Source organism: Macaca thibetana, chromosome 19 (assembly GCF_024542745.1).
Source record: "Macaca thibetana thibetana isolate TM-01 chromosome 19, ASM2454274v1, whole genome shotgun sequence".
Lineage (NCBI taxonomy): Eukaryota > Metazoa > Chordata > Mammalia > Primates > Cercopithecidae > Macaca > Macaca thibetana.
Genome location: NC_065596.1, coordinates 7,832,196 through 7,851,043, shown reverse-complemented (window position 1 = coordinate 7,851,043; position 18,848 = coordinate 7,832,196). Strand labels below are relative to the sequence as shown.

General features: G+C 47.8%; 2 protein-coding genes across 5 annotated transcripts in view; one reads left to right on the top strand and one right to left on the bottom strand.

The window, feature by feature from the left end:
• The window catches only part of SMIM7 (small integral membrane protein 7), a 357,382-nt gene that overhangs the window by 79,508 nt on the left and 259,026 nt on the right, over nucleotides 1-18,848 (bottom strand). The window lies entirely within an intron of this gene.
• NWD1 (NACHT and WD repeat domain containing 1) overlaps nucleotides 2,964-18,848 on the top strand; it is a 75,108-nt gene continuing 59,223 nt past the window's right edge. Inside the window, 3 exon segments of the mRNA XM_050769897.1 lie at nucleotides 2,964-3,079; nucleotides 11,168-11,465; nucleotides 16,231-17,503. Of these exon segments, the coding sequence (XP_050625854.1) occupies nucleotides 16,353-17,503 (1,151 nt within the window). The 5' untranslated portion in view covers nucleotides 2,964-3,079; nucleotides 11,168-11,465; nucleotides 16,231-16,352.

The window sequence follows — 18,848 nt, the reverse complement described above, 5'->3', positions numbered from 1 at the left end:
AAAGGAAAAAGATGCATGATCGTTATGGTTTGTATATTTATTACTAAGAAAGAAGCAGTGCTGGAAATTCCACTGTGCCCACCATTGATCATGAGACATAGTTCAATGTCAGAGGCAGTATGAAAGCATCAGCACTGAGAGCTGATGAAATGGTCGAGCTCTTCTGTTTAATGCCCACGCCGGTGCTCTGACGCGGATGCCGTCAACGTCCTCCATGCGTGATAGGGAGACGGTGGTCTCTCCGGAGGCACAAGCTCCTTCCGGAGGCTGACTCCTGAGCCCTTTTCCTTTCCTGCTCCTCTAACTCATTGTTCCTCCCCCTTTCTTCCTCCAGTCACATTCAGTACTGCTGGCCTTCTCACATAGGAATCTATGCGTCTTCTCCTCGGGACTAAAGAATTCAGGGAGGCAGGGACTATTCCGAGTTGTCGTTGTCTCCCTGTCACCCCAGCCTTCCGCAGGGTCAGCTTTGCCTACTTGAACTGAGCCGTTCTGCCCAGCCTCCCCGTGGCAAGCAGGCACAAATGAACCGCAAGCGTGCGGTTGCCAAGGAGACCTTGCTATGTCCAGTGCTGGCCAAACTAAACACCCTCCTTTGCAAGGAAAGCTTTGTGAACAAGTGTGGACACGTCCTTGCTTTCAAAGCAACAGTTTGAAAATGGCCAAGTTCCTTTTTTTAGAGAGCTTTTTCATCTTTCTTTCTTTTTTTCTTGCAACAGGGTCTCGCTCTGTCATCCAGGCTGGAGTGCAGGGGTGCGATCACAGCTCACTGCAGCTTCTGCTTCCTGGGCTCAGGTGAGCCCCCTGCCTCAGCCTCTCAAGTATCTGGGACCACAGGCACACACCAGCACACCTGGCTATTTATTTATTTATTTATTTTGCAGATACAAGTTCTCCCTATACTGTCTAGGCTGATCTCAAACTCCTTGCCTCAAGAGATCCTCCTGCCTCGACCTCCCATAGTACTGGGATTATAGGCGTGAGCTACTTCACCCTGCATCTATTTTAATTTTTAAATTTTTAATTAACTTACTTTTTAATTTTTTTAGAGATGAGGTCTTGCTATGTTGCCCAACCTGGTCTTGAACTCCTGGGCTCAAGCAATCCTCATGCCTCAGCCTCCGGAATAGCTGTGATTACAGGCACACGCCACTGTGCCCAACTAAATGTTTATAAATAAACTTCTGAATTTGGAATTTAGGCTTACAGGAAACGCACTGACAGTGCAGAGTTCCCATACACCCCCAAACTCTGTGTTTCCTAACATTTTACGTAACCACAGCACAACCAACAATGTTGTTACAACTATGAAATAAACTTTGAGGCCAGGTGCAGTACCTCGCGCCTGTAATCCTAGCATTTTGGGAGGCTGAGGCAGGCAGATCACTTGAGATCAGGAGTTTGAGACCAGCCTGACCAACACAGTGAAAATTTAGCCAGGTGTGGTGGCGCATGCCTGTAATCCCAGCTGCTTGGGAGGCTGAGGCAGGAGAATCGCTTGAACCTGGGGGGAGGCGGAGGTTGCAGTGAGCTGAGAGTGCACCACTAAGCTCCAGCCTGGGTGACAGAGCAAGACTCTGTCACCCCCCTCCACCAAAAAAAAAAAAAAAAAGAGAAATAAATCAGGCTGGGAGCAGTGGCTCACGCCTGTAATCTCAGCATTTTGGGAGGCCCAGGTGGGGGAATCACCTGAGGCCAAGAGTTCGAGACCAGCCTGGCCAGTATGGTGAAATCTTATCTCTACTAAAAATACAAAAAATTAGCAAGGCATGGTGGTGTACACCTGTAGTCCCAGTTACTCAGGAGGCTGAGGCATAAGAATGGCTTGAACCCAGGAGGCAAAAGTTGCAATGAGCCAAGATCATGCCATTGGAAGGAAGTAAGGAAGGAAGGAAGGAGAGAGGGAGGAAGGAAAGAAGGAAGGAAGGAAGGAAGGAAGGAAGGAAGGAAGGAAGGATCGATTTTCCAGTGAGACAAGATCACTCCACTGCACTCCAGCCTGGGCGACATAGCAAGACTCCATCTCAAAAAAAAAAAAAGAGAAATCAACATTGGTATGTGACTGTTAACCTCCTAACTTTATTCAAATGTTGCCAGCTCTTCTAAGTCTTTTCTGGTGAAGAATCCCATCCAGGGTACCCCGTCGCATTTCATTGTCTTACTGCCCCAGTCTCCTCTGGTCTGCGTCAATTTCTTAGTCTCTTTATTTTTCATGACCTTGGCAGTCTCCTTCCTTCCTTTCTTTCTCCTTCCTTCCTTCCTTCCTTCCTTCCTTCCTTCCTTCTTCTTTCTTTCTTTCTTTCTTTCTTTCTTTCTTTCTTTCTTTCTTTCTTTTCTTTCTTTCTTTCTTTCTTTCTTTCTTTTTCCTTCTTTCCTTCTTTCCTTCTTTCCTTCTTTCCTTCTTTCCTTCTTTCCTTTTCCTTTTCCTTCTTTCCTTCTTTCCTTCTTTCCTTCTTTCCTTCTTTCCTTCTTTCTTTCTTCTTTCCTTCTTTCTTTCTTTCTTTCTTTCTTTCTTTCTTTCTTTCTTTCTTTCTTTCTTTCTTTCTTTCTTTCTTTCTTTCTTTCTTTCTTTCTTTCAACAGGGCCTGGCTCTGTCGTCCAGGCTGGCGTACAGTAGTACAATAAGAGCTTACTGCAACCGCTATCTTGTGGGCTCAATTGATCCTCCTACCTCAGCCTCCCGAGTAGCTGGGACTACAGGTGCCCACCACCATGCTTGGCTTTGACTGGCAGGGCGTCTTGAAGAATGCCCTTCCCTCCAGTGTGGGTCTGTCTCTTATTTTTCTCATGATTATACTGAGGTTATGAATTTGGTTCAAGTTCTTTTAATCCAGACATTCCCCTACAGGAAGAGGCTGTCAAAAACTTTTGAAAGAAACTTTCTGCTTTTGTCAAAAGGGATTGAAAAAACAAATCATCTGTCATGACACCTCTCTGACAAACTTGTGTTTCTATTTCCCAGGTCGTTGATCTGAGGTGGGGTATTCGGAACACTGAAGTCACTGACCTCTTGACCACAGAACTCTGCTTGGAGGAGGTTGACCGGTGTTGGAAAACATCCATAGGGCCAGCTTTTGTTGTGAGTGTCTCAGGAGGAATGGGTTAGCTCTTACTCCTCCAGAATATGCCCCCTGCTTTCTAGACAAACTGATCAGCGGAGGGCAGTAGGTACCATTTCTGCTTTCGTACTTTATCCCTATGGCCTGCCTGCGGCAGACATTACTAATCAATCACAGCACTCTTTCTGCAGAGCTGAATGGGATCCAGTCATTAGCTGTCAAATGGAAGCAGCAGGTGGCTTGGAGAGTAGAGTGTTGAAGCCAGAAGGAATCTTAGAATTTGATCTGGACTTTCTCCCACCTTCCCTACTTCCTCCACTTTATGTCTATGGGACTTTGGGATCCTGGAAAACCATGGAAACGGTGGAAACCCTCAGGGTCTTAGGATATTTTTTTTCCTCCATGTGACCACTGGTTTCAGGTTATGGGAACTTCTCCCCTCTCTCTTCCAGTTACACCCCCTCTATCACAAAGTCACTCTCCAGTCCACAATTAATGGTTTGTGCTATTAAAATTGAATGATATTCCTTAGTCTTTTTTTTTTTTTCTTTTTTTGAGATGGGGTCTTTCTCTGTTGACCATACTAGAGTGCAGTGGCGAGATCATGGCTCACTATAGCCTTGAATTCCTGGGCTTGTGATCTTCCTGCCTTGTTCTCCCTAGTAGCTGGGACTACAGGTGTGTGCCACCACAGTTGGCTAGTATTGTTTTGGAAAGATGGGATCTCACTATGTTGCCCAGGTTTATCTCAAACTCCTGGGCACAAGCGATCTTCTCACCCTGGCCTCCCAAAGTTCTGGGATTACAGGCATAAACCAATGCACCTGCTCCAGTTTTAAGGTTTTTTTTTTTTTTTTTTTTTTTTTTTTTTTTTTTTTTTTTGAGATGGGGTCTTGATGTTGCCCAGGCTGGCCTGAATCTTAATTTATTACATCGAGTTCCAGATACATCCAAGAATGATCATATTTTCCTCAGTGAGCTGAGATCTGGCCACTGCACTCCAGCCTGGGCGACAGAGCGAGACTCCGTCTAAAAAAAAAAGAAATTCTAGAGCAGGGGGTCAGGAGTGGTGGCTCACACCTGTAATCCCAGCACTTTGGGAGGCCAAGGTGGGTGGATCATGAGGTCAGGAGTTTGAGACCAGCCTGGCCAACATAGTGAAACCCCATATCTACTAAAAAAATATAATATAAAAATTAACTGGGCGTGGTGGCATATGCCTGTAATCCCAGCTACTTGGGAGGCTGAGGCAGGAGAATTGCTTGAACCTGGGAGATGGAGGTTGTAGTGAGCCGAGATCATGCTGCTGTACTCCAGCCCGGGCAACAGAGCAAGACTCTGTTGCTCTTGCTAAAAAAAAAAAAAAAAAAAAAAAAAAAAAAAAAAAAAAAAAAAAAAAAAAAAGAAGAAAGAAATTCTAGAGCAGACATCAACAAGCTATAGCCTGAAAGACAAGTGTGGCCTGCTGCCTGTCTTTGCAAGTAAAACTTTATTGGCACACAGCCATGTCCACTTGTTTACACTTTGTCTAGCACTGCTTTCAAACTGTAATGGCAGAGTTTAGTCATTCTGACAGAGACCATCTGGCCTATAAGGCCAAAAATATTGACTATCTGACTTTTTCCAGGAAAAATGTGCTGATCCCTGTCCTGGACAGTAAAGAGGGAAAAAGTAAAGTAAAGTATCATGGCAAGGTGTGGTGGCTCACTCCTGTAATCTCTGCATTTTGGTAGGCTGAGGCAGGAGGATAATTTGAGGTCAGGAGTTTGAGAGCAGCCTGGGAAACATGGTAAAACCCCATCTATGCTAAAAATACAAAAATTAGCCAGACATGGTGGTGCACACCTGTAATCCCAGCTACTCGTGAAGCTGAGGCAGGATAATCATTTGAAACTGGGAGGCAGAGGTTGGAGTGAGCCGAGATTGTGCCACTGCATTCCAGACTGGGCAACAGAGGGAGACTCTGTCAAAAAAAAAAAAAAAATTGGAGAAGGTGAAGGCCAGAGAGATACTCTATCTTCTGAGATCTGCTTCTGAGACCTAAAGTGTCCCAACATTACAGCAAAAGACTGTAACAAGGGCTTTGGGAATTATGAGCCAGGAATAATGGGCAAAACATACATATTTATATATATTTCTCTCCTTTGTTTTTTTTAGACAAGGTCTTGCTATGTTGCCCAGACTGGATTTGAACTCCTGGACTGAAGCAATCCTCCAGCCTTAGTCTCCTGGGTAGCTGGGATTATAGTTATTCTTTTGATCTACACTTCTATTGTAATTTGGTGCCACTCTGTTTTATTTATTACTGCTTTAAAATATATCCTAATGTTTGGAAAACTCTACATTCTGTTGTAAATCTCCTAAATTTCCAGTCTCCTAAATTTAATTTTTCAAAGGAGCCCAGTGATCAGTTTATTGAGTTTCCAAGAAAAAAAAAAGGAGAGAGAGGCTGACCGTGACGCATGCCTGTAATCCCAGCACTTCAAGAGGCTGAAGCGAGAGGATCACTTGAGCCCAGGAGTTAAAGACCAGCTTGAGTACCATAGTGAGACCCCATCTCTACCAAAAAAAAAAAAAAAAAAAAAAAAAAAAAAATTAAGGAAGAAAGGGAAAAGAAGGGAGACAAGAACGCCAGGAGGAACTTGATTTTGGAACCCAAATTACAGGCAGCCAAAAGCACAGTGCAGCTTCCTGATTGCACAGGGAACCTAGGGGTGATCTCTGAGCTTCTCTGGGGCCTGACCAACCAGCCCTGGGACCTTCCAGAAAGGCCCCATTGCCGGCTGACCTGGACTGACTTCCTGCTTCCCTCTTGAACCAGGCATCACCCCTTTACTGCCCAAGAGCCACAGCATCATTCTGCTCCATGACTCTGACTTGTGGGGGGCCTTCCACAAAAATCAGAGATGTGCTAGAGGCGCTTGGAGAGGTGTCTCTCTGGTAAATAAGTTATTAGGCAGCACCGAGGCTGGGGACAGCTCCCCATGGTGCTTCCTTCTAGAGAGGCTCTTGCCTCTTGTATCTCCAGAGCTCTGAGAGTTGTTCCCGGTGGGAACTGTTCCTATTTCCCTTGCCCTGATCCCACAGACTGGAGCAACTTGTTTGTTTTGTTTTTTTTACCACCTGTTTCCTTCGTATAACCACTGGTCTGTGCTTGGCTTGTGTCTTAGTCCATTTTCTGTTGCTTATAACAGAATCGCTGAAACTGACTGGTTGTAAAGAGATGAAGCCAGACACCGTGGATCACACCTGTAATCCCAGTGCTTTGGGAGGCTAAAGTCGGAGGATCGTGTGATCCCAGGAGTTCAAGACCAGCCTGGGCAACATAGCAAGACCCCATCTCTACAAAAAGAATAAAACAGTTAGCTGGGGCAGTGGCTCATGCTTGTAGTCCTAGCTGCTCGGGAGGCTGAGGTGGGAAAATCCCTTGAGCCCAGGAGTTTGAGGTGGCAGTGAGCTATGATTGTACAGTGGCACTGTGGCCTGGGTGCCAGAGGAAGAGTCTGTCTCTTAAGAAAAAAAGAAGAAGAAAAAAGAATTAAAAAGAAATTATTATTATTATTATTATTATTGTTATTATTATTATTTTGAGATGGAGTCTCACTCTGTCAACCGGGCTGGAGTGCAGTGGGACCATGTTGGCTCACTGCAACCTCCATCTCCTGGGTTCAAGCAATTCTCCTGCCTCAGCCTCCTAAGTAACTGGGATTACAGGCACCCACTACCAAGCCTGGCTAATTTTTTAATATTTTTAGTAGAGACAGGGTTTCACCATGTTAGCCAGGCTGGTCTCGAACTCCTGATCTCAGGTGATCCACCCTCCTTGGCCTCCCAAAGTGTTGGGATTACAGGCGTGAGCCACCACACCTGGATTTCTATTATATATTTTTTGAGATGAAGTTGCTCCATTGCCCAGGCTGGAGTGCAGTGGCAGGACCTCAGCGCACTACAACCTCTGCCTCCCAGGTTCAAGCGATTTCCAGCTAATTTTTGTGTTTTTAGTAGAGACGGGGTTTCACCGCATTGGTCCGGCTGGTCTCAAACTCCTGACCTCAAGTGACCCACCCACTTTGGCCTCCCAAAGTGCTAGAATTACAGGTGTGAGCCACTGTGCCCAGCCAGAAATTCATTTCTTAGATTTCTGGACGCTGGGAAGTCCAAGGTCAAGGGGCTGCATCTGGTGAGGGCCTTCTTGCTACTGGGGTCTCACAGAGTCCTGAGGTGGTGCAGGGCATCACATGGCGAGAGGGTGAGTGTGCTATCTCAAGTCTCAGTCTCTCTTCCTGTTCTTATAAAGCTACAAGTCACATTCTCATGATAACCTTTTCATCCATTCATCCATTCATCCATGAGTGGGTTAATCCATTCATGATGGCAGAGCCTCATGACCTAATCACCTCTTAAAGGCCCTACCTCTCAATGCTACCACACTGGGGATTAAGTTTCAACAGGAGTTTTGGTTGGCGGAGGTGGGGGACAAGCATCCAAACCATACCACCTGGCTATGACTTTTCCAACTTCTCTTGTTCATACAAGGCTATTACTGGTGCAAGGGTCCCTGGAGAAGAGTGTCTTCTTCAACATGCATGATTCCATTTATTCAGGTTTCCTTGTGCACACCCATGGAATATCCTGGTACAACTCAAAGAAGTGTGGAGGGGTGATTGCTTCTCTTTCTTCCTTCCTTCCTTCCTTCCTTCCTTCCTTCCTTCCTTCCTTCCTTCCTTCCTTTCTCTTTCTTTCTTTTTCTTTCTTTCTCTCTTTCCTTCTTTCTTTCTCCTTCCTTCCTTCCTTCCCCTTCCTTCCTTCCTTCCTTCCTCCCTTCCTTCCCCTCCCTCCCTCCCTCTCTTTTTCCTTCCTTCCTTCCTTCCTCCCCCTCCCTCCCTCCCCTCCCTCCCTCCCTCCCTCCCTCCTTCCTTCCTTCCTTCCTTCCTTCCTTCCTTCCTTCCTTCCTTCCTTCCTTCCTTCCTTCCTTCCTTCCTTTCTTTCTCTCTCTCTCTCTCTCTTTCTTTCTTTCTTTCTTTTTTTCATTTCAGATGGAGTTTCGCTCTTGTTGCCCAGGCTGGAGTACAGTGGCGCCATCTCAGCTCACCACAACCTCTGCCTCTTGGGTTCAAGCGATTCTCTTGCCTCAGTCTCCTGAGTAGCTGGGATTACAGGCACACACCACCATGCCTGGCTAATTTTTTGTATTTTTTTTTTTAGTAGAGACAGGGTTTCTCCATGTTGGTCAGGCTGGTCTCAAACTCCCGACCTCAGGTGATCCGCCTGCCGACCTCAGGTGATCTGCCTGCCTCAGCCTCCCAAAGTGCTGGGATTACAGGGGTGAGCCACCGCACCCAGCTGATTGCTTCTATTTCATCATGAGGAAACTGGACTTTGGCTCTGACCTAAAGGGCTAGGCCTCCTCCAGGTTAACTTTTCTTTTTTTTTTCTTTTTTTTGAGACAGGGTCTTCTTCTGTCATCAAGGCTGGAGTGCTGTGGCAAAATCCCAGCCCTTAAGCCACCGGGTGACCTTGGACTAATTCTGTTCCATCCCCAGGCCCCTGTTTCCATGATAATAAAAGGAGAAAGCTGGACTTAAGGGTCTTCTTAGCCCTGCTTCACCTCTGATTCTCCCTGGAAGGATCAGAACAAGAATGGAGAACCATCACAAGATTTAAATTAAATCTCAGTTATCAAGATAAATCATATATATATAAAATATGTGTATATATATACATATAATATATATAATATATATAACATATATACATATATACATATAATATATAATATATATACATATAATATATATAATATATATTCATATAATATATAATATATATACACATATAATATATATACATATTTTATACATATATATAGTGGGAGAGAGAGAGACAGAGTTTCTCTCTTGTCACCCAGGCTGGAGTGCAATGGCATGATCTCAGCTCACCACAACCTCCACCTCCAGGGTTCAAGCGATTCTCCTGCCTCAGGCTCCCGAGTTGCTGGGAATACAGGCATGCGCCACCACACCTGGCTAATTTTGCAGTTTTAGTAGAGATGGGTTTTCTCCACATTGGTCAGGTTGATCTTGACCTCCCTAGCCTCAGTTGATCCCCCTGCCTCAGCTTCCCAAAGTGCTGGGATTACAGGCATGAGCCACCACGCCCGGCTGATAAATAATATTTTAATGCAAATTTTAACTTTTTTTGACACATGGTCTTGCCCAGGCTGCACAGTGCAGTGGTATGATCATGACTTATGGCAGCCTCGACTTTCCAGGTTCAGGCAATCCTCCCTGTTCAGCCTCCTGAGTAGCTGGGACTACAGGCATGTGCCACAATGCCTGGCTATTTTTTAAAATTTATTTTTATTTTTTATGTTTTTATTTTTATTTATTTTTATTTTTTTTAGGATGAAGTCTCGCTCTGTTGCCCAGGCTAGAGTGCAGTGGCATGATCTCGGCTCACTGCCAGCTCTGCCTCCTGGGTTCATGCCATTCTCCTGCCTTAGCCTCCCGAGTAGCTGGGACTACAGGCATCCGCCACCACACCGGCTAACTCACACCTGGCTTTTTTTTGTTTTTAAATTTTTTATAGAGACAGGGTCTCACTATGTTGCCTATTATTATTATTTTATTTGAGACAGTCTTGCTCTGTCGCCCAGGCTGGAGTGTAGCAGCGTGATCTTGGCTCACTGCAAACTTCGCCTCCTGGCTTCAAGTGATTCTCCTGCCTCATCCTCCCTAGTAGCTGGGATTACATGTGCATACCACCATGCCTGGCTAATTTTTGTATCTTTAGTAGAGATGGGGTTTCACTGTTTTGGCCAGACTGGTCTTGAACTCCTGACCTCAAATGATCTGCCCACCTCAGCCTCCCAAAGTGTCGAGATTACAGGCATGAGCCACCTTGCCCAGCCCCATTATTTGTTGTTGTTTTTTTTAGAGACAGGGTCTTACTCTGTCCCCCAGGCTGGAGTGCAGTGGTGTGATCACAGCTCACTGCAGCCTTAAACTCCTGAGCTCAAGTGATCCTCCAGCCTCAGCCTCCTGAGTATCTGAGACTACAGATGCACACCCGCACACCCTGATAATTTTTAATTTTTTGTAGACATGGGGTCTCACTATGTTGCCTAGCTAGTCTCTAACTTCTGGTCTCAAGATATCCTCCTGCCTTGGCCTCCCACAGTGTTGGGATTACAGGCGTGAGCCACCATGCCTAGCCTAGGGGACAATTCTTTATTGCCCCTCATGACTTCTGGTGGCTCTAGGCTATCAGAGTGGTCGACTTCACCTCCATCTTCTTAGAGTGCTGGTTGGATTCAAGAATTAAACTGACGTAAAATTGATTAACAGGAAAAAAACCATACACATTTATTTGTTTGTTTGTTTGTTTGTTTGTTTGTTTTGAGACAGAGTCTCACTCTGTCACCCAGGCTGGAGTGCAGTGGCTCGATCTTGGCTCACTACAACCTCTGCCTCCTGGGTTCTAGTGATTCTCCTGCCTCAGCCTCCCAGGTAGCTGGCATAACAGGCTCCTGCCACCACAACAAGCTAATTTTTGTATTTTTAGTAGAGATGGTGTTTCGCCATATTGGCCAGGCCGGTCTTGAACTCCTGACCTCAGGTGATCCACCCGCCTCGGTCTCCCAATGTGCTGGGATTACAGGTGTGAGCCACCACACCCGGCCGACATACATTTACTAATACAAGTTTTTGACATGGCACAAGAACCCTCCTAAGGAAATAAGGACCCACAAAAGCAGCTAGAGTTATTTACTTTTATATTGAATTGGACAAAGAATAGTAAATTGTGGCTGGGGACAGTGGCTCACGACTGTAATCCCAGCACTTTGTGAGGCTGAGATGGGAGGATCACTTGAGTCCAGGAGTTCGACACCAGCCTGGGTAATGTAGTGAGACCAAAAATAAAGACTTAAAAATTAGCCGGGTGTGGTGGTGTGTGGCTGTGGTCCTAGCGGGAGGATCACTTAAACCCAGGAGGTCGAGGCTGCAGTGAGCCATGGTTGCACCACCACACTCCAGCCTGGGCAACAGAGCAAGACCCTGTCTGAAGAAAAAAAGTGAGATTTGCATCTGTGATTTCCTGTCTGCCAGGCCCTCATCGGTGATCAGTACGGCCCCTGTGTGGTTCCCTCGCGGATCGATGAGAAGGAGTGGGAGGTATTGAGGGCCCGTCTGACTGCCAGGCCAAGTGACCTGGAGCTGGTGGCACGACACTTCCGGAGGGACGAGAATGCGGTTCCTCCCACCTACATCCTGCAGGCACCAGGTACTGGGGAGGCCTGTGAACCAGAGGAGGCTACCCTAACCTCTGTCCTACGCTCTGGAGCCCAGGAGGCCCGCAGGCTGGGGCTCATCACCCAGGAGCAGTGGCAGCGCTACCACCGGTCAGGTGAGGCGGCAGGGACTCCCCTTGGAGATCCACATGAAACTGACTGCGTGTTCAGAATATCCATCCCCTGTTGGCAAAAATGCAACAGTCTGCATTTCTTGCAAATGCCAAACCAGTCAACCACTAGTCCCTTGGCTCTGAGAAAGGCTGTTTTACTGATCCAAAATAGTTCAGCCACGTTCCTGATCAGTCTTGGTCTCAGGATCTTCCTCTCCTCGCTGGCTCTTTCTTCTCGACTCCCAGGGAGGCTCCTGGCATGGGGGGTATATTAGTCTGTTCTCATGCCACTAATAAAGACACACTTGAGGCTGGGTAATTTACAAAGGAAAAAGGTTTAATGGACTCAGAATTCCACATGGCTGGGGAGGCCTCACAATCATGGCAGAAGGCAAAGGAGAAGCAAAGACACGTCTTACATGGTGGCAGGCAAGACAGAGTGAGAGCTAAGCAAAAGGGGAAACTCCTTATAAAACCATCAGATCCCGTGAGACTTATTCACTACCATGAGAACAGTATGGGCAAAACCACCACCCATGATTCAGTTATCTCCCACCAGGTCCCTCCCACAACACATGTGAATTATGGGAGCTACAATTCAAGATGAGATTTGGGTGGGGACACAGCCAAACCAGATCAGGGGGAGCAATCCAGGGTGCTACCATCCCAGTTTGCCTGGGATGAAGGGGTTCCTAGGATGCAGGATTTGTAGTACTAAAATCTGGCAGGCTGGGCCCAGTGGTGCCTACCTGTAATCCCAGCATTTTGGAAGGCCGAGGCAGGAGAATCACTTGAGTTCAGTAGTTTGAGACCAGCCTGGGCAATATAGTGACACCTCATCTCTACAAAAACAAACAAACAAACAAACAAACAAAACTTTAAAAAATTTGCCAAACGTGGTGGTGCAGGCCTGTAATCCCAGTTACTCAGGAGGCTGAGGCAGGAGGATTGCTTGAGCCCAGGAGGCAGAGGCTGTGGTGAGCCGAGATCATGCCACTGCACTCCAACCGGGGTTACAGAGAGAGACCTGTCTCGAAAAACAAAAACAGAAACAAAAACAAAACTAACTGGGCATGGTGGTGCATGCCTGTAGCCCCAGATACTCAGGAGGCTGAGATGAGAGGATCGCTTAAGCCCAGGAGTTAGAGGCTGCGTTGAGCTATGATCTTGCCACTGTACTCCAGCAAGGGTGACAGAGTGAGACCTTGTCTCTAAATCAATCAATCAATAAATTAATTAAATAAAATACAGTCTACACTTGAGCAACATAGTGTTTAGGGACTCTAACCCCTTGCACCATTGAAAATCTGTGTATAACTTTTGAGCCCCCCAAAACGTAGCTACTGATAGCCTACCAATAACATAAATTGTTGACCAGGTGTGGTGGCTCACGCCTATAATCCCAGCACTTTGGGAGGCTGAGGTGGGTGGATTACTTGAACCCCAAGTTAGAGACCAGCCTGGGCAACATGTCAAAACCCCACCTTTATTTTTTTAAAAAATTAAAATTAAAATTAGCGCACACCTGTAGTCTCAGCTACTCAGGAGGGTGAGGTGGGAGGATTTTGTCAGCCTAGGAGGTGGAGGTTGCAGTGAACCAAGATTGTACCACTGCACTTCAGTCTGGTCGATAGAGTGAGACCCCATATCAAACAAACAAGCATAAATAATTGGCCGGGTGCGGTGGCTCATGCCTGTAATCCCAGCACTTTGGGAGGCTGAGGCGGATGGATCATGAGGTCAGGAGTTCAAGACCAGCCTGGCCAACATAGTGAAATCCTGTCTCTACTAAAAATACAAAAATTAGCTGGGCATGGTAGTGAGCACCTGTAGTCCCAGCTACTCAGGAGGCTGAGGCAGGAGAATCGCTTGAACCCAGGAGGCAGAGGTTGTGGTGAGCCGAGATCGCACCACTGTACTCCAGCCTGGCAGCAGAGCAAGACTCTGTCTAAAAGAAAAACAAACAAACAAACAGTCGATGAACACATATTTTGTATGTTCTATCTATCATATCCTGTTTTCTTATAATAAAGTAAGCTAGAGAGAAGAAAATGTTATTACAAAAATCACAAGGAAGAGAAAATATGTTTGCTGTTGCTTAAGCATAAGTGGTTCATCAGTCACGAAGGTCTTCATCCTTGTCATCTTCACCTTGAGTAGGAAGAGGAGGGGTTGGTCTTGCTGTCTCAGGGATGGTAGAGGCAAGAGAAACTTGACCTGTGTAGTTCAAGCCCATGTTCTTCAATGGCCAGCTGCATACAATTCAGTGGCAATTATTGCATTCACTGTGATCTACAACTGCCGACTCTGTCTAGTTCCAAGACATTTTTCTTTTTCTTTTTCTTTCTTTCTTTCTTTCTTCTTCTTCTTCTTCTTTTTTTTTTTTTTTTTTTTTTTTGAGATGGAGTCTCGCTCTGTAGCCCAGGCTGGAGTGCAGTGGTGCAATCTTGGCTCGCTGCAACCTCTGCCTCCCGGGTTCAAGCGATTCTCCTGCCTCGGCCTCCTGAGTAGCTGGGATTACAGGCACGCGTCACCTCACCTGGCTAATTTTTGTATTTTTAGTAGAGACGGGGTTTCCCCATGTTGCTCAGCTGGTCTCTAACTCCTGACCTCTTGATCAGCCCGCCTTGGCCTCCCAAAGTGCTGAGATTACAGGTATGAGCACCCGCGCCTGCCTGACATTTTCTTTGTACTTATTTATTTTATTTTATTTTTTGAGACAAGGTCTTACTCTGTTGCCCAGGCTGTAGTGCAGTGGCACGATCACGGCTCAGTGTGGCCTCCAGCTCCTGGGCTCAAGCAATCCTCCCACCTCAGCCTCCTCAGTAGCTGGGACCGCAGTCATACGCCATCACAGGCTGCTGACTTATGTTTTGTAGAGACGGGGTTTTGCCATGTTGCCCAGGCTGGTCTCGAACTCCTGAGCTCAAGCGATTGTCCAGCCTTTGCCTCCCAAAGTGCTGAGATTACAGGTGTGAACTACACCTGGCCCTCCAAGACATTTTCATCACCCCAAAAGAAGCCCTATCCATTAAACACTCCCCATCTCCCCTCTCCCAGTGCAGGCCACCATCAATCTGCTTTCTGTCTCTGTTAATTTGCCTATTCTGGACATTTCATGTCAATGGAATCTCACACTACATGGCCTTTTGTGTCTGGCTTCTCTTACTCGGCATCATATTTTTGAGGTTCATCCACATTTTAACACTTGTGAGTACTTCATCCATTTCAATGGCTGAATAGTATCCCATTGTGTGGAAGGACCATATTTTGTTTATCCATTCATCTGTTGATGGATGTTTCTTTTGATTTGTTTTGTTTTTGAGACGGAGTCTTGCTCTGTCGCACAGGCTGAAGTGCAGTGACATGATCTTGGCTCACTGCAACCTCCGCCTCCCAGGTTCAAACGATTCTCCTGTCTTAGCCTCTTGAGTAGTTGGGATTACAGGCGTGTGCCATCATGCCAGGCTAATTTTTGTATTTTTAGTAGTGACGGGGTTTCACCATGTTGACCAGGCTGATCTCGAACTCTTGACCTCAGGTGATCTGCCTGCCTTGGCCTCCCAAAGTGCTGGGATTACGGGCCTGAGACCCCACACCCAGCCTGTTGATGGCTGTTTGGATTGTTTCTGTCTTTTGGCTGTTGTGAATGGTGCTGTTACAAGCAAGGGTGTATTAGTATTTGTTGGAGTCTCTGTTTTCAGGTCTTTTCAGCAGATACCTGAGAGTGGAATTGCTGGGTGCGATAGTAATTCCATGGTTCACTTTTTGAGGATGACAGTATTGTTTTACAGTGTGGCGACTCCTCACATGGGGCCTCTGTGTTGCCTATCCTGAGGGGTCTTTGATTAATAATGGCTAAATCAGGCCGGGCACAGTAGCTCACGCCTGTAATCCCAAGCGCTTTGGGAGGCCAAGGCTGGAGAATTGCTTGAGCTCAGGAGTTGGAGACCAGTCTGGGCAACATAGCAAGACCCCATCTCTAAAAAAAAAAATACAAAAATTAGCCGGGTGTGCTGATGCATGCCTGTAATCCCAGCTATTTGGGAGGCTGAGGTGGAAGGATCACTTGAGCCTGGGAGGCGGAGGTTGCAGTGAGCCAAGATCGCGCCACTCCACTCCGGCCTGGGTGACAGAGTGAGACCGTGTCTCAATAATAATAAAAGTAAGAATAATGGCTTAGGCTGGGCGCGGTCACTCACGCCTGTAATCCCAGCACTTTGGGAGGCCGAGACAGGCAGATCACGAGGGCAGGAGATTGAAACCATCCTGGCTAACACGGTGAAACCCCGTCTCTATGAAAAATAGAAAAATTAGCTGGGCGTGGTGGCAGGTGCCTGTAGTCCCAGCTACTCGGGAGACTGAGGCAGGAGAGTGGTGGGTGAACCCAGGAGGCGGAGGTTGTGGTGAGCCGAGATCATGTCATTGCACTCCAGCCTGGGTGACAAGAGCGAAACTCCGACTCTCTCTCTCTCTCTTTAAGAATAATGGCTTAATTAGTGTAACTCTGAGTGCAGTCCCTGGACCAGCAAGCCTTGGCTTGTTGCAGATGTAAACTCCGGGGCCCCACTCAGATCTGCTGAATCACTTCTGGAGGTGGGGTCCAGCCACGCGGGTCTTTTCGAGTCTCGCAGGTCAGACTCTGGTGCACGTTAATCTTGAGAACCAATGCACGTCCCCCAACAACAGGTCTCCCAGCAACCCCATTTAGGTCAGCTGCTGACCCAATAATGACCACACTTCCTTCCCACCTTCCCCACTTTGGCAGTCATTGACTGGGAGATACAGCAGGGCCTGCTGAGCTCAGAGGAACGGGACCAGGGAGCGACCGTCTTCCTTCGAGAGATCCAAGACCTCTACAAACACATCCTTGAAGACTGCGCCCTCGGGATGGTGGACCGGCTCGCGGATGGCTGCCTGGACACTGATGCCCAGAACCTTCTCAGCAGCCTCAAGGGCCACATCACTGACATGCACCCCGAGGTCCTCAAGGCCCACCGCCTGCCGTGGAGCCGCGACCTGGTGAACCCCAAGAACAAAACTCACGCCCAGTACCTGAAGGAGCTGGGCGAGCAGTTTGTGGCGAGGGCCAATCACCAGGTCCTCGAACGCCTCCGTGAGCTGGATGTGGCCGGACAGGAGTTGGCGTGGCTCTACCAAGAGATCCGCCACCACCTTTGGCAGAGCTCGGAGGTCACCCAGAACTTCTGCGGACGTCAGGAACTCCTGGCCCGGCTTGGGCAGCAGCTCAGGCACGATGACAGCAAGCAGCACACCCCCCTGGTACTCTTTGGGCCCCCGGGCATCGGAAAGACGGCCCTGATGTGCAAGCTGGTTGAGCAGATGCCAAGGCTGCTCGGGCACAAGACGGTGACCGTCCTGCGGCTGCTGGGGACGTCGCAGATGAGCTCGGATGCCCGTGGCCTGCTGAAGAGCATCTGCTTCCAGGTGTGCCTGGCCTATGGGCTGCCCTTACCCCGTGCCCAGGTTCTGGATGCCCACACCAGGGTGGTCCAGTTTTTCCACACCCTCCTCCACACCGTCTCTTGCAGAAACTTTGAGTCTCTTGTGCTCCTGCTGGATGCTATGGATGACCTGGACTCTGTCCGCCATGCTCGGAGGGTTCCCTGGCTGCCTCTCAACTGCCCCCCGAGGGTGCACCTCATCCTCTCAGCTTGCTCGGGGGCACTGGGGGTTTTGGACACCTTACAGAGAGTGCTCCTGGACCCGGAGGCCTACTGGGAGGTGAAGCCCCTCTCTGGAAACCAAGGCCAGGAGATGATCCAACACCTGCTGGTGGCTGCAAGGAGGACGCTGAGCCCGGTGCACACAGATTTGCTCTGGGCCAGCCTCCCGGAGTGTGGGAACCCGGGGCGGCTGAGGCTGGCCTTTGAGGAGGCCCGGAAGTGGGTCTCCTTCACTGTACCTGCACCACTGGCCACCACCGCAGAGGAAGCCACACACCAGCTCTGCGCGCGTCTGGAGCAGACACATGGGCGGCTCCTCGTGGCCCACGTGCTGGGCTACATCGTGTCTTCCCGGTAAGTCTCTGTGTTTTGAAACTCTTATTTATTTATGTTTAATTTTTTATTTTTAGAGATGGGGCTCTAGTTATGTCACCCAGGCTGGAGTGCAGAGGCGCGATCACAGCTCACTGCAGTCTCAAGTGATCCTCACGCCTCACCTGCTGAGTAGCTGGGACTACAGGTGTGCACCACCGTGCCCAGCAAAATATAATTTTTTAATTTAAATTTTAGAGATGGGGTCTGACTCTGTCGCCCAGGCTGGAGTGCAGTGGCATGACCGTAGGTCACTGCAGTCTCCAACTTCCAGGCTCAAGTGATCATCCCATCTCAGCCTGCTGAGTAGGGTAGCTGGGACTACACGCGTGCACCACTGTACCCAGACAAATTTTTTTTTATTTTTGTTTTTAGAGATAGGGGTCTGTCTCTGTCTCCCAGGCTGGAGTGCAGTGGCACAGTCATACCTGACTGCAGTCTCCAACTCCGAGGCTCAAGTGATCCTCCCATCTCAGCCTGCCGAGTAGGGTAGCTGGGACTACAGGTGTGCAACACCGTGCCCAGCCAAATGCAATTTTGGTTTGTCAACGATACCTCAACAAAGCTGGGAAAATAAATCCACACATGCAAAAGAAAGAACAGGGTTGTTCTTTCTACATGGTTGCTTAGCCAAGTGAAAGTCTCAGGGCTATAAATTGCAACAAACTAGGCCAGGCGCGGTGGCTCACACCTGTAATCCAAGAACTTTGGGAGGTCGAGGCAGGCGGATCACCCAAGGTCGGGAGTTGGAGACCAGCCTGACGAACATGGAGGAACTCTGTCTCCACTAAAAATACAAAAAAATTAGCCGGACGTGGTGGTGCACGCCTATAATCCCAGCTACTTGGGAGGCTGAGGTAAAAGAATCACTTGAACCCGGGAGGCAGAGGTTGCAGTGAGCCAAGACAGCGCCACTGTGCCTCAGCCTGGGTGACAAAGGAAGACTCCACCTCAAAAAGAAAGAGAAAGAGAAAGAGAAGGAGGGAAGGAAGGAAGGAAGGAAAAAAGGAAGGAAGGAAGGATAGTAAGAAAGAAAAGAAAAGAAGGAAGGGAGAGATAAAGGAAAGAAAGAAAGAGAAAGAAAGAAAAAGAGAAAGAAAGAAAAGGAAAGAAAGAGAAAGAAAAAAGAAGAAAGGAATGAAGGAAAGAAGGAAGGAAGGGAGGAAAGGAAGGAAGGAAGAAAACAAAAGCAAAAGCAAAAACAACAAGCAGCAGAGAGGAAGGGGTTAATCAGAAGCACCAAGCAGCCACATTCCCTCCCCTGAGTTTGTCCTCTGCCAATTGGCGGAGACACCAAGGAACAAAACTTTGCCTTTACTGCAACTGG